Source organism: Lagopus muta, chromosome 2 (genome assembly GCF_023343835.1).
Source record: "Lagopus muta isolate bLagMut1 chromosome 2, bLagMut1 primary, whole genome shotgun sequence".
NCBI lineage: Eukaryota > Metazoa > Chordata > Aves > Galliformes > Phasianidae > Lagopus > Lagopus muta.
In genome coordinates, this window is record NC_064434.1 from 6,742,355 (window position 1) to 6,758,145 (window position 15,791).

Here is a 15,791-nt window from a genome sequence, read left to right on the forward strand (position 1 = left end):
GGCAGAAAATGTGCTGGTTTTTTTTCTTTTTTCCTTATTGTTGGGGACTCATTGTCTCAAAACACCTGGGAACCAAAGCTCCCAGTGCTTGGAACCAAACTTGTGGACTTTTGGCTCCGGAAGTGTCCGAGTTTGTTAATATCTGAAAGTCAAGAGAGTGTGATGCTCAAGGAAAGACTCAAGCTATCATACTCATTTGGAGTGATTATATTGACTAGGACCTTCCAGCTTGGCATGATGGATACAATAAATGCATATAGAATGATGAGTGACCTTAGGAAGGTGGCAGCAAAGTGGTAGTTGATCTCTCATAATAGAATCACAGAATCACAGAACTGTAGGGGTTGGAAGGGACCTCCAGAGATCATCGAGTCCAACCCCCTGCCAAAGCAGGTTCCCTACAGTAGGTCGCACAGGAGAAGAATTAACCAGTATCAAATGAAAATACCAAGGCAGCTATCAATCACAGCACTCAGCACACTGTCAGTAAGCTCTGAAAGCTGTGGATTGCCAAAAGGTGACATGGATTCCATGGTTGATTAGATATAGATGCATTTTCATCTCATTAATGTGATACAGGTCTGGGTCACGGGCTGCACTGAGGAAACACAGTGAGGAAATGCCACCACAGGCTCACTCCATGCTTTCCTTCCGTGCCAGGTGTTGGGCTTGGGAGCTGGCTGCTCAGCGAGGTGAACAGTTGGTCTGAGCTGGCAGTCGTTACCATGGCTTGTTTCTTAAAATATCTCCTGATTTGTTTTATTCCACAGATAGCTCAGGAAGCTCCTCTTCATTCTCCCTTCTGTCTCACTCTTCCTGTCTGTCTTTTTATTTTTATTTGGTGGTGGTTCTCTTTTCCTCTTAGTCCCGGACTTCCTCTTCAAGTCTGAGAAACTGGAAATACGAAGATAACTACAGAAGTTGCTGTAGAGGATATAATATTATTTGAACAAAATTCTGCTCTGATTTTATGTCACCTTCTGTTGTTGTAAGAGGATCCTTTCCTTTCCTCAACCTAATTTCAAGGTTCATTTTGGATCCTCTTCCTTGTTTTCTGCCAGCACCGCTCCCAGCACTCAAAGGTTTGTTAGCAGCTGCAGATGAAAACTGACCTGAATCTTGTTCATTTTGCTGCATTCCATAAAGATCTGCTAGGCAATGATTAAACAAATTGTCCTTTTGTAACTTTTCAATTAATTAGTAGGGTTTTTCTGAATGCTGGTGGGCAGCAGCATAAGAAGAATCCACTTTGAGTAGTGAAAGGCTTTAATCTGAGCACCGGCAGGTTTTCTTCCTGAACAGTGCTGATTAAAAGCTTTTACTTTCCTTATTAAACACTTTGATTCTATACAGGTTGACGGCAGTTCACCCAGAAGAGCTGCTGGCTTGCTCTAAACTGAAGGATAAAGCATATCTTCCAGCTTGTGTGTCGTGTTGTGCCAAAGAAAGCTGCAGAGGCTGCCAGCTGCCATTACGCTTACGCCAGCAACAAATGGAGGCAACCTTTGCCTCCCAGGGTATGGGAGAACGTGGCAGAGAACCTTCCATTTCATGTTGTGATCACATTCCATCTCATGCCTTCTACTGAGTTTCTGTAGTTGTGGCTTTATGACTGTCCCTTTTCTAAGGTCCATCAGGAAATATTCATGTTGTACAAATCCATGTCAGCGGAGAGAAAAATGAGATTACTCTACGTGCACCTGTCAGTAACTCGGTGATTACAGATGATTTCAAGAGCACTGGTTCTCCAGTTAGGCAAAAAGTACTTCATATTTATTGCTGCTATTGAACTGAGATCTGGGGAATGCTATCCAAGAACTCTTGTTTCATTAAAACTTCATAGAATACCATTGAATGAGTTGACACGAGTGCTAGAACCAGCTATCACAAAAGGCAGCACACCTGGGTGCACTGAAGAGTACAGTCATGTTTATACTCATGTTCTTGCACTAGTGGAGCTTGGATAGATCTCTAAAACGATCTTCATTTACACATTTTGAAAAGGAAATTGATGCACTTTGCTCTGTCTGTGTTTTTTCTTTTAAAACATTTTCCTGGCTGTGTTGCATCGTGTTTCAGTGGAGTTTGGCAATAACTGAATTAAAAAGGAGCTTCTAAAAATGGATAGCCATAATGATAAATGATACTGTGATTGTGTAAGTATAGTCATATCCCATTGTTACAACCTGATAGTTTAAGTGCTTTGGAATCATCAAGTTGCACTGTGAAATTCAGCTAACAAGTGGATCATCACTGTAAGCATCAAATGTAGGCTGCCCAGAGAGGTTGTGGATGCCCCATCCTTGGAGGGGTCCAAGATCCAAGTTGGATGGGGCCCTGGGCAGCCTGCTCTGGTATTTGATGTGGAGGTTGGTGGCCCTGCATGTGGCAGAGGGGCTTCGTGGTCCTTGAGGTCCCTTCCAACCCAGCCATTCTGTGATGCTATGACTGTGCTGTGATGTATCTCACACTAGAGGAGACAGTGTGTCTTCAGGTTGTTGTAGGGATTATACTCATTCTGTGTCTTTCTAATTGAGATCACAGCATGGCAAAGAAGTTCTTACGTTCATTCTTTATGATAGGTTCTGTACACTGAAGTGGGGCTTCAGTCACGATGATCACGTCGGTAAAAATAGGGCATGGTATGGAATGCTGTTCCTGTTTACAGGGCACGTGAGTAAACAGCCCCAGTATTTAATTTTAATGAACTACTGAAGCTGAGGCTTCCTAATGCACCACAATATGTAGAAATCCTGTACAAAACAGGGGGGAGTATGAATTAAACCCCACAGTGCAACATCTGCTGCTTCTTTCTTCACGTTTCTGTGAGCGTGCCCTTGAGTTAAGCAGGTGTTTCTTGGCCAGATGAGTTACCAGCTTTGCTATGTGGAACAATTATTTTTGGGCAGCACATCAGAGACTTTTAAAAATCTTACAAAAAAAACCCCAAAAAAAACAAAAAAACAAACTCAAAACTTTAGTGAAAATGTGAAATGGAAGGGGAAACCCAGGAGCTTTTTCCTACTGTTGAATGGGCTTCAGCTACAGGTGTTTCCTTTGTAACAGCGTCTGCGTTAAAGAAACTGCTCAAGTTGTCCTTAAGCACAGAGGTGCCCTTTTCCTTTCCTCTGGCGGTTGTGCAGTGTTGCCTTGTACTCCCAGAGCCTCTGTGATGCTTTTTGGGTGGGACAAGAAGCAGTGGGATCAATGTGTGTGTTGGGAAAGCAGGTTGAGCGTGGGCCTGGCTGTGGTCCGAGGGAGCTGGGAGCCAAAGATGAGCAGGTAGTGCTTGGGGTGGGCAGAAAATCTACAAAAATAAAGAAAAGTCAACAAAAAATAGGAGAAACAAGTACTGAAAATACTAGAAACGCTGATGGGGACTCTGGGAATTCATAATAATGGTGAAGTGTTGTGTGTTTGAGACTCTTAGTGTGCTTATCCAACACCAAAGAAAAATGAAAAGTGTGATTCCACGCTTCATTTGCCTCAGTTGGGGTCGTTCAGTTTGATCTGTTGTGAATATGTCTGTGGTGCACTTGATTCCAGTCTCCCCCTGTTTGTGTCTGTAGGTAGGGTTGTCCCAGCACGTCGCACACCAAGCAGTTCTCTTGAGTCCACTTGATGGGAGGCAGCAACAAATGCTCTGGATGGTTGAACTGTGGAAAGTCCCTGGTTATGAAGCTGCAGGGAAGCTGCTGTGTGAAGTTTCCCCCTTTTTAAACATGGGGATAAATATTTATTTAGGCTCATTATGAAGTTTACTGCTAGTTTTTTTTGGATGGTTAAAGAGGTGGTGTATAATCACTCGTCCTCGTGACTTGCATGTGCAGGGAGTGCTCTTTCAATTTAGTTTTATTATCTCGGTGGAGTTAATTAACTTTGTAGCTTGTAGGAGCATAGTTTATCTTAGAGTACCAAACAAGCAGCACCAACCAGTGAGAAACACACATTCCCTGTAGAATGTGGTAATGCCTTGCAGTGTTCTGCAAGTGAAGAGGTTGTCTGTTTTGCTGATAACACCAGTGTGCACAGCTGCATTTGCCCATCGGTAATACTAACCAGCGGCAGAAGTTTCACAGCAGCGTTTTGAAGGCTGTTTATTGCTCTTCTAGAGCTTCACTTTCTTTCCTCCCCTCTTTTACATTTGCAGCTCGCCCTTTGAAGGGAAGAAGTGTTTGTTTCTGTTTCGTGTTGGCAGCCCATCAAAGCGAGTCCTTTAGAGATGCCATTAGGGCTCTGCATCGGGCTGATAACCTTCTGAAGAAAACAGGCTGTCCCTAACAAGGTCTATGATCCTGTCGTAAACAGACCCTAAAGTTCTCTTAGGAAGATGTCTTTTGTTTAGGATGAGCTTAAAGGAACAGAAAAAGTTGCTTAATCCCCAGCATAGTTCCTTGCTTCCAAACCAGGCTCATCACTGCTTCACCAAGGGATGTGTGTGTGCCTCTTCCCCACAGCTGTGACGGAAAGGCATCCCCACCAAGTCTGACCAGAGGAACTAGATGCCTGCAGGTTGATTTGTTTTTGTGAGTCATGTATGATGTGCCACGATTAAGAACTGGGGCAGTGAGAAATGAAGAATGATGAAGGCTCTGGAAGCTTGGTTGTTCCCTTTGGCTAGATCTGGCTTACCAGCAGCACGTTTCTCAGCCCGGGGACTGAGAGGTTTGGGCAAAGGGCTGTTGAGGGAATGTAGAGATGTTTAATTGATATGTCTTGGTGGCACATTTCTCTTTTTTTTCTTCCTGTAGGAGTGGTCTCCCTGTTGTTGCACACATCAGTGTGCCTGCCATGCTAATGATTTAGTGGAGCTGTACACTCCTTGTTCATTTATCTGTCTCTGTCGTACATCAGAAGACGTTCAGTGGGCCAGCAAACTCCACAGTTTGTGTATCAGGCAGTGCTGACAGGTCAGATTTAGCTTATGATTGCTTTGGGAGATGACCACGGTATCACTGAGGGTCGTGTCGGGTTTTGATAGTGATTTTGCAGGGGGGCTGAGTTTCAAACCAGTTTCATCATCTATGGTAAGTCTTTATTGTGATGGTCTCCTTTGTACCATAAGTAAACGCAGTAATTACTTTGAAGAACGGTTTCACGAGGCACTTTGTGGACTTGCCAAGGCCTTGTGTTCAACCCTGTTGTTCAAAGGGTTGATTTCAGATAGACTGATGTGGTATTTTTTGCTTGGAGGGATCTTATTTTTAATGACACTTTCAGTATAAGTGTTTTTTGTTCTTATTATTCTTATCTCCAAATTGTAACATCAAAAGAGTCCCAGACACCTGGTTAAGCTGAAAATGAAGCCTCACAACATTTTCACCTTCCCTCTCATGCTGTGCTCTTCATTTTATTTCTTAGCTTGTGAAGAATCACAGCCCCAGGAGTACTTTGGGTATTCCTTGCTCCACCCTGCTTATCTCAGTGATGTTTGGAATTTACAGCATGTTTTCCTGCAACTCTTTAAATTACAAGGTGCTCTGTTATTTCCTCTTAAACATCTGTAATGTTGGCAAGTCTTGGGAGATACTGCTAGAATTATTGAAAATGAGTGTTTTCTTTGAATAATAATGTATATTTTTGTATGTTTCCTTGTAAGTAGAATATTCAGGTCACCTGGGCTTTGGGTTTTAAGATCTGTTGCATTATTTTCTTCCATGTCTACAAAAGCCCTTGGTAGATGAGGGCGTATCTTTATGGAATAAGTTATGAAGGATTTATGGCTTCTCTGGCACAGGGAGAATCTGAAATTCATTTACCTTGGAAAATGAATTATTGGCAGATGGGTCTTTTCAGGATCTATATTCTCTCCATTTCACAGAATCACAGAATGGCCAGGGTTGGAAGGGACCTCAAGGATCACAAAGCTCCAACCCCCTGCAACATGCAGGGCCACCAACCTCCTCATTTAATACCAGCCCAGGCTGCCCAGGGCCCCATCCAACCTGGCCTTGAACACCTCCAGGGATGGACGGGGCATCCACAGCCTCTCTGGGCAGCTGTTCCAGCACCTCACCACTCCCTCAACTTCAAACCATTTCCCCTTGTCCAGCTGTTTTCCACCCCTTGCAAAGAGTTGGAAGGGTTCCTTCTTCTGCTGACACGTGACTTTGTGGCTCGCACTTGGACAGGACAGTAGCTTCAGTAGCTTTTGGGGTGTCACTCGGGCTCTGAATTTGTTGCTATAACAACATTGTTTGCAGTCAAGGCTTTTCTTGAATGAAATTTATGCTTGGCCATGGTGATGACTGCTGTAGAAGTGCTTCTGCATGTTTTGTTAGGGAACTCAGAGGAAAAAAGAAAGAAAACTCACCACATGTTATGCAAATGTCCATTTTGCTGGAATTGAAAGAGTAATCACCATCTTCTTGTATACTTGATGATATGTTTATCTGATGCTGGGGACTTCAGTGCATACATAAACAGAGATCTGCAATGTAATACAGATTGTATTCCTTCGACAAGTTACAGTGGTGTGAGTGGTGTAATCTTTTTGTGTAGCACTGGAGAGTGTTGTGGCTGCCTGCATCGTTGAGTTCAGCAGTGAGACCGTGGACAGGTGGGCCAGCATGGCAGCATGGAGAGCCAGAGGGAGGACTGTGAGCTGGCAGTGCAGGGTTCCTTGTCCCATCTTCATTCTCCTTCCTCCAAATGAGGTCTCCATGAGGTCTCCTCTGAACAAAACAGCTGTTTCAGCGTAGACCTTTGCTAACTGCTGCTGGAAGGGGAGGTGGAACTCCAAACTCAGGTGCTTCAAGGTTATATCCAAAGGTCCTCCCACCATTTTGTCATTCGTATGGCCGTTGAGTTCCTCTTATTTGTTTGCTTTCTAACTATTTGTCTTTCCATATGAAACAGCAGTGTAAAGAATTCAGCGTGTAAACATGGGAGGAGAATGATAGCCCTTAGAGAACCTTGTAAATATCTTATTGAAAGAATTATTTGTTTCCTTGGCTGCTTTTTGGCGAGTGACACCATTGGAGGATGGTGTAACAGTCCTTTGCAAGTGGTAATGCTGGGTAGAATTTGTTGGAGATGTTTTCAGTAAGTTTTTAACGTTGCTACTGGGGATTCCGTTGAAAATTTTGGCTCCTTCTTACATTCACTGATTGAAAGATGAGATTTTGTCAAAAGCTTCCCAATTAAAACTTCTCTTGCATAAATCCCAAACCAGCTGTTACTGGGAAACTACTTGTCCTGCTCAGACACGCAGCCAGACCTTTATAAAGCAGATGTGAGTGATTCTGAAGTCACTCTTGGTTCCATGTAGTATACCAGAACATCTCTGTACACATGATAATTCCTTGCAGTTTCTCCTTATTACTTTGGAGCTATAATATTGTTAAACATTTTCCTTTTAAGCAGCGAAAAAAGCTCAATTGAAATCACATGCTATCTTAAGAAATAAATCCATAACGTTACTCCTTTACCATACAAAACCGGACTGTTTTTATTAACAGTCCCAACGTTGATTTTAGAGCATCAGCACGACGAAGCACGAGTCTTTGGGGCAGCTGTAGGATGTGAGCCTCCTCTGCGAGACCCTTTAGTTGACACTGAATCCTGTTTGTTCACTGGTGGAGCGGGGGAGCTTTGGTTCACACAGAGTGCTGTGGTTGGCATGCTTCCTGCCCAGGCTGCAAGCTGACAGCAGCCACAGGCAACTACTTTGCACCGGCTTGGAAAGCCAAAACAGCTTGTTTGAAAGCAGAGCAAAAAGCAGCAGGGCTGAGGAGTTACAGCTGCCACTTCCACATCTGGGGAGCGGGTTTGGGTTTCATAATGCCCTTGCCAAACTGGTAGGAGCTGGGCGTGCCTAAATCTGGCTTTGTCCTTCAAGAAGCCAAGCTTTGCTTTACGAGTGACGTGTTTGATTTGTCAGAATCTTCAATCTCTCAGTTTTTGTTGTGTTGTTGTTTTAGGAGGGCCAAACATATGGGCCATCACCGCAGAAGAGCGGGCCAAGCACGACAAGCAGTTTGATAGCCTTAAGCCCACGGGAGGCTACATTACAGGTTAGTCTGGGATTCTGCATTACACATTAACTTCTTGGGTACACATAAGTAATGTTGTGAAACAGTTTGAAAACTGCATCCTATTTCAGGCCTTTGTGGTGTGACTAATAAGCATAGTTTGGGCAAACAGCCACAGGTTATTACTAAACTTGTACGAGCTTTGGACCGAAGTCTGGCACAGAAGCACACAGTTGTTAACCCCATCACTTCTGCAGCCAGCAGTCAAGTGCTGTCACTCTGCTTTCAAAAAACAGAGTCAGAGGCTGAATCTGCACTGAGATGGGAAGCTGCCAACAAAACACTTCTCCTAGCTATTGTGGCAAGCGATGCCAGGGACACAAGAAGTGCTCTCTTCTGTCTGAAAAGAGCTGGAGAACACTGCGATGTGAGATATCTTTGTTCTGGAGTAGGAGGCAGGGAGAGAGATGCTGACAACTCATCCTTGTTAATGACTGCTTATAGTTTATTAACCCTCACTCCTGCTTGCCTAACTATCTGCTGAGTCTGTACCCTATCTGCTAGCTCTGGTGCCCCTATTTTTCCTCTTTTTGGTCTGAAAGGGACAGAGAAAAGAGTAGGAAGTTGTCTGTGGGGAGTATGCACTTCTGTTAGCTAAGAGATAACTATCTCCTGCATTGACCAAACAAATACTGGTGTCTCAATGCTGTTTTAGCACCAGCTGGAAAGTGTGCCTTCCCAGGAACTACCTTGAGGCCATGTCGTGGCCACCACATGCATGTCTGCAGGCTGCATTATTTATTTGTAAAGTGCTTGAAATTAAAGACTGTGAATAAAAGGGGAAGAAGGTGCTGAAAAAATAACCTGAAGCCTTAGATTTAAGCTTTTATAATTTGCTCCTAGATAAGCATAAACACCACTGCCTGTGCTTTATTATATCTTTGTTTAACAGCACAGTCAGTGTCAGTTGATGTGCAATTTGGTATGAATGTGCTCAGTGGTTCCTGTTCCCTTCCTGAGATATTGAATTATTGGATGCTTCTGTGATGGAACAGAATATTGCTTAGAACATGAGATTTTGCTTCTTTTTATTTTTTTTTCTGTTTTCCTTTTCCTAGAGAGACAGTAGTGGCTCAGGTTAGGTTGGATGAAGGAGAAGGAAAGAAACAGAGTGCTCATCCTTTCCTCTAAAAGTAATTAGGTCAGGATGAAATTTTTGCTCATTAGTTGTACTTCATACGTATGACATCTCTTGACATGGTGCAGTTGTTAAACTGTTGGCAGTTGTTTGGTTCTTTTTTCCTCCCACATCTTAAAGCTTCTTAGTGCTATTTGAAGCTGTGCTTTTGAGAGCGGATTCAAGATTACAGGAAGACATCTGATAACAGCTGTCACGAAGGAAGGAGCTAAGTGACACACAACCAAATAGATTAGAAAGCGTGGTGATTCCTTTTGAGGATCTGCTCCACAAGAGAGTGCTGAGGTTGTCTGAGGTTTCTGATGCCTGTCAATATCCATGTCCATAGAGTCAAAGTCTCTTTCTTTCGTGTTTCTCATAGGTGATCAAGCACGTACCTTTTTTTTGCAATCAGGTCTGCCATCTTCAGTCCTCGCTGACATATGGTAAGGTGTTCTTGCTTTAATTTTATATTTCTGTTCTTTAAAATGGGAAGTGCGTGGCGTCCAACTGCTGTAACAGACAACAATCTGAAGCTCCATCGTAGCTCAGTTATAATAGACTGTAAGGAACCAACCCAGAGCTGGAACATAGGAACAGGACAAAGTTCTGTTCTTTGCAACACGCATGTGGTGGTTGCAACACTTAAAAGATAATTTACCTTCTTAGAAACTCTTCAGCCTTCACCCACGGTGCTGCAGTGGGTGTTGTTATCAGGATGGACACATGCTGAAAGTCAGAGCGGACCGTAATCATGAAGAGGGACTCACTGGTGGACAGTGTGAAAGAAAGCATTTTGATATTATGCTAAGTTAGTTTCTTCTTCAGACACTGCACAGCACAGGTCAGCACTGATTTGTTCTGAGTAGTAAGAGAACAAAGCTGGGAATGAGAACGTGTAGCTCGTTATTAACCTTGCCATTTTTTATCCACGCTCCTGTGCCTGTTCATGGACATCTAATTTATTAATGAGATTTCAGAATGTGTGAAGTAATACAGTTTTTGAAGTGGCTTCTAATGCCTGTAGCAGGTTTCTGTATTGTAATGGTTTTTTTGCAGTAATTCCCTGTGCTGCAACATGCTCATTGAAAATAATTGCTCTTGCTCTCAGCATAGAAAAAACATTGCTGTAGCAACAAGCAAGCAGGAGATGACTGTTTTCCCAAATACCTTCCTACTCTAAGTGTTTAATACATAGTAACTTGAAAATTGAAGTAAGTAGAAGTCTACCAAGTGAATTAAATTGGATATAGATGTTATACTTTGAAATGCTGCAAACTTAGAAGAATTTAGATGTTGTCATAAGGATAAGGTGTATAGATGGTTGCAGTGTGGTGTTTTCTCGTATGAAAACAGAGGTAAAATTGATAATAAAGCTTCTCATTTGGTGAAAAGCTTTGTTACATTTCTGCTGTGTGGACTCTTTCTTTCTTTTCTTGTTTTTCCTTTAAGGGCACTGTCAGACTTGAACAAAGATGGAAAAATGGATCAACAGGAGTTCTCTATAGCCATGAAACTCATCAAGCTGAAGTTACAAGGACAGCACTTGCCTATGGTTCTCCCTCCTGTCATGAAACAAACTCCAGTACTTTCACCTCTAATGTCAGCTCGCTTTGGTACTTATTAATATACAGTTAATTGGTGTTCAGAGAGAAAACACACAGTTGATCTGCATTCAAACACAAGTATCATTAATCTGACCACAGCACTGAGGGGATCAGTTAAAAACAAGAAACCACCGTGGCTGTGCTGATGCAAGAAATCCACAAAGCCTCTTACTTGAGGCAGAGCAAATGGCCTTTTTGATGACTTCATTCTCTGAAGACATTTAATAATAAAGAAGCAGCATCTATTGAATTTTGAGGTTCAGGAGGGCCCTTCACATCTGCCCTTTGGCTTGCAGGCTGTCATACCGAAGGCCTTTTTCTGTCTCCCTCTATTCACTCATGAGATTACCCTCCTAACTTTCTTTTTCTTCTTTTAAGTTAAACTTAGCAAGGGTCAAAATTTTGACATCAGTTACTTAAAATACTTTTTAAGAATTAATCAGATTGTTCACTCGATCATCGATGGAATATAATTATTTTTAACCTTTGTGCCATGTTTTGGAATTGAGTTTGTGTCAGTGCACGGCTGATTGTCATTTTGTAGCAGAAAATATATACCTGGTTTCAGCTAGGCTACAAAATTCTGCATGTACTTCTTTCAGTGTTTATACAGTGGAGTTCAATGTGTGTGCAATAATTGCACATGTGATTTTTAAATGTCTGCCCCACTCTGAATCTTGTGTTTGCATACCAGTGCATGCATTTATATATAGCTGTGGTTGGCAAATGAATACTTGCTATTAACCTTTCATCACCTCATCTGCATCCTGTTTTCCTCCACAAGATTTAGTCAGTAATTCAAGTGTCTTAATCAGAAAACTGCCTTAAAGCAATCCTGTGTTGGGCATGTGCCCCTAAATATGGACATTGCACCTTTGTACATTTTTTTGGGACCAAGATTAGGAAGAGGCTTAGTTCAGAAATACCATCAGCTGCTCTTTGTAGAGAATTGTCACCAGTTTCCTGTTCTGTTAGAATTCTGTCTCAGGGGGCAGACACAGAAAGGCTTCTTGAAAAATGAGTTATGTGGATAATTATAGAAAATTACATCTTAATCCTTTTGTGAAATATTTGCCAGGTCAGCCTGGAGAATGAATTCCTTGTAAGGAGTGGGGTTGGGTTTTTATTTTGTGAATTCATCTTCAGTGTATTTCCTTCTGTTAGCTGTGCTGTGTGAATGTTGGGGGAAGAGCAAACATTCTACACAAGCATCTATTTAATTGCATCTCTGGATGCAGGCTGCTTTGTGTGCTTTTACTTAGCATGGTGGATTCCATTTCTTGCTGGAGTGTGTGCCACACAAGATCATGCATTGTTTGTTTTTGCTCTAGGAATGGGTAGTATGCCAAATTTGTCCATGCCAACATCCATGTCTATGATCACACCGTTAGCTCCAATGTCTCTGACCTCAATGACATCCGTTCCTCCTTTGGTTATTTCTGCTCCCCTGGTGCCTTCTGTCAGTACCTCATCACTGCCAAACGGAACATCCAGCCTTCTGCAGCCTTTGGCCATACCTTTCTCTTCAAGTAAGTAGAGTGCAGTCCACTGCTTGGTTTGATGGGTGAATCTCATTTTTTCCCTGGCTAATTTCAGAGAGAAATGCACTAATATGCAAGTTAATAAATAAATTAATAAACCTATATAGAATCATAATCATAGAATCACAGAATGGCCTGAGTTGAAAAGGACCATAATGATCATCTAGTTTCAACCTCCCTGCTGTGTGCAGGTCACCAACCAGCAGCCCAGGCTGCCCAGAGCCACATCCAGCCTGGCCTTGAATGCCTGCAGGGATGGGGCATCCACAGCCTCCTTGGGCAACCTGTGCCAGTGCCTCACCACCCTCTGGGGGAAAAACTTCCTCCTAAGATCCAACCTAAACCTCCCCTGTCTCAGTTTATAACCATTCCCCTTGTCCTATCACCATCCACCCTCACAAACAGCTGTTCTCCCTCCTGTTTCTACGCTCCCTTCAAGTACTGCAAGGCCACAATGAGGTCTCCCCAAAGCTTTCTCTTCTCCAAGCTAAACAAGCCCAGTTCCCTCACCCTTTCCTCACAGGAGAGGTGCTCCAGCCCCCTGATCATCTCAATGCCCTCCTCTGGACCTGCTCCAAGAGCTCCACATCCTTCATGTCCTGGGGCCCCAGGCCTGGTTGTAGTACTGCAGATGGGGCCTCACAAGGGCTGAGCAGGGGGGGATGATCACCTCCCTCTCCCTGCTGGCCACCCAGTGCACACACATTCTTTCCAAATGTTGCATTTGTCACATCTTTCATAACTAAATAACCTTAAAAACAAGGCACTGATGAGCTTTTCTTATTTCTCTCAAACACTTGGGTGTTTCTTACAAATCATTACTGTATACCAGTTTTCTTTACAGCTTTTGGTTTTGTCTGTTTCAGTGCAGCCTCATACCGGTTCCTTAGGTCCCATGGCAGGAGGGTTTGGTGGATCTAACATGCAGAAGGCACAGTCACTAATCGATTTAGGATCTAGCAGGTATGAAAGTTTAGTTTACAATGGCTGTATCTTATACTCAAATAGTACGCCTCCTAAAAAACACAAAGCACTTATGTTTTTAAGGTATTATTCATTGATAATGGCCTGCCAAATCTGAAAGTAGATTGTTTTGATCTAGGCAAATTAATATTTTCAATAACTCTATCCAAACTTTCTGAAGTAGAAGAGAAAGTTCAAACAAGTAAAAGCAGTGCCGAAAGGAAGGTAAAGCACAGCATTAGCAAATATAAGTAAGACAAGTGGTTGTAAAAGCAGTGCTTATGGATTGATGTGGTCATTCATTATAGATAGCACCAACAGGCACATAAGAGCAGTGTTATAAATATTTATCTGTGAATTTGTGTCGTGAATAATAGATGGTCATCAATCTTTGTCATCACTGCTCTGTTTGCTGATTTTAGAGCTTTGTCACAGGCAGAAGAAAGGGTTTGGCTTTATCTGTACAGTTGGGCTTCGAAGGGGCAACTCCCAAAAGAGTGCAGGGGGTTCTCAGTTCCAGAAGGTGGTTCAGAAATGCTTGTACTTTTTTGCTGCTGGCACAAGATGTAGGATGAATGCATGTCCAACTTCGGGCTTCTCATCTGGGCAACAAATGATGCTGTGTATCTTCTGTACCAATGCCTGTTTGTTAAGCTGAGTAACTAACTTAGAGCTCTTCTTTCTTTTTTTCTTATTTGAAACTGTGTTGCAGTTCAAATTCTTCCTCTAGTGCTTCGCTAGCTGGGAATTCACCAAAGATTGCACCTTCAGACTGGGCAGTTCCTCAGGCTTCCAGATTAAAATACAGACAGAAATTTAACAGTCTTGATAAAAGTATGAGTGGATATTTATCAGGTGAGTTTGGCACTTGGTACACATGGGGAAAAAGCAGTGGAGCAGTGCTTTCTGTGAAAATGAGACGCATCTACACAATTGCTTTTGTGCCACGTCTCCATTTCTGCGTGTATCCATCAGTAACTGCTTAGATATTTGGGCTTTGTCTTCTTTTCAAAGAACGCAGCTGAGGAAAGATGTGGCAGTCGTGCAGGCATGGATTGTAACTTCAGGAATGAAATTTAAGGGTGTAATTCCTCGTTGACTTCCAGTGATGTCTGTGTTGTGCCACAGCATTGTGGTGACTTGGAAAGACTTTGCACAAAGTTAGCACAAGAGCAGAATTAGAAATGAATGAAAGTGCTTGTAAAACTGGATTATTAATGGTGATCTGCTGAGTGGAGATAGATTTGGAGTCAGAACGTATGCCTGTAGCTGAGCAGATTTCTCATTTTGACTGACTGCTTGCCAACCCTCTGCCTCAGTTTTTTAGTACACAAAAAAGGACAATTTTCTCTTCCCTGAAAGGGACTCTATGCATTTTTATCTTGTTTGGTTGATTTTGGGGCTGAAGGTTTCGTTGACTTGCCTGAGAAAGGCGTATGGTTCTCTGCTGACCAAAGAAGACTGGCAGTTTTCCAGCTTACCAGCTCAAACTTCCAGCAGGCAGTCAGCTGTGCTCTTGTAACAGCTGTGGGGATTACCATAAATACCCCTTTTTTTATGTCAGTTTTTCAGTTTTGACCTTTGAATGAAAAGAGAATTACACCAGAATACTTACATCTTCATTGTGTACAGATTGTAATGCCTTTTGTTAAGCCTGGAAGTAATGCCAACTGTCAGCGATTAATGAAAATGGATTAGATTAACATTAAAAATAAACATGCCCCAGTTCATGACCCATTTTTGCTACATGTGAATCTTTGTTCCAAGTATTTATTAATCTCTTTTGTGTTTTTGCATGAAGGATTTCAAGCAAGGAATGCCCTTCTGCAATCAAACCTCTCGCAGACTCAGCTGGCTACTATTTGGTAAGTTGAGTTGCTGAATGTGCATTCAATACATTTATAAAAGAGAGGAAGTTTTTATTTAATAAGAAATGATGAAAGGACACCGTAGATCTGACGCTGTAAGCAGAAACAAAGCTGCTTCTTAAACTCATTTGGTGATTGATTTTCCAAGACACTTCAACTTTAATGTATTAAACTTTTCACTTTTTGGACTAGATGGCCCACAGGGCTCTCTTCCAACTCTAAGGATTTTATGATTCTATTCTATTCACACTTTGTTTTTTGAATTCCATAGAGTAGCACAGATGTTCATTTCAGCTTCCATCTCAGTGGTGGGATACTTAAGGTGAGGTGAGGATTTGTTTGTTTGAAAAGCAGAATTGTAAAGCAAAAGATCAACCCCTACAGTTCTGTGATCTCATCTTGGAACAGGCTGCTCAGAAAGGTTGTGGATCCCTGGAGGTGTTCAAGGCCAGGTTGCATGGGGCCCTGGGCAGCCTGGGCTGGTATTAAAGGTGGAGGTTGGTGGCCCTGCATGCGACAAGAGGGTTGGAGCTTCATCATCCTTGAGGTCCCTTCCAACCCAGGCCATTCTGTGATTCTGAGATGATTCTATGATCTTGTTAGTTTTAAAATATGGAGAGCTTAAAGAAGGAGTTGCCCATCAAGGTACTTGTATATCAAAC

General features: G+C 42.5%; 1 protein-coding gene across 6 annotated transcripts in view; it reads left to right on the forward strand.

Annotated features, from left to right (window-relative positions):
• The window catches only part of ITSN2 (intersectin 2), a 66,994-nt gene that overhangs the window by 16,294 nt on the left and 34,909 nt on the right, over nucleotides 1–15,791 (forward strand). For all 6 annotated transcript variants that reach the window (XM_048938062.1, XM_048938066.1, XM_048938067.1 and 3 more), the window contains exons 3-9: nucleotides 7,923–8,015; nucleotides 9,533–9,596; nucleotides 10,603–10,766; nucleotides 12,089–12,286; nucleotides 13,165–13,261; nucleotides 13,974–14,116; nucleotides 15,063–15,126. In XM_048938062.1, the coding sequence (XP_048794019.1) occupies nucleotides 7,923–8,015; nucleotides 9,533–9,596; nucleotides 10,603–10,766; nucleotides 12,089–12,286; nucleotides 13,165–13,261; nucleotides 13,974–14,116; nucleotides 15,063–15,126 (823 nt within the window). The remainder of the gene's footprint in view (nucleotides 1–7,922; nucleotides 8,016–9,532; nucleotides 9,597–10,602; nucleotides 10,767–12,088; nucleotides 12,287–13,164; nucleotides 13,262–13,973; nucleotides 14,117–15,062; nucleotides 15,127–15,791) is intronic.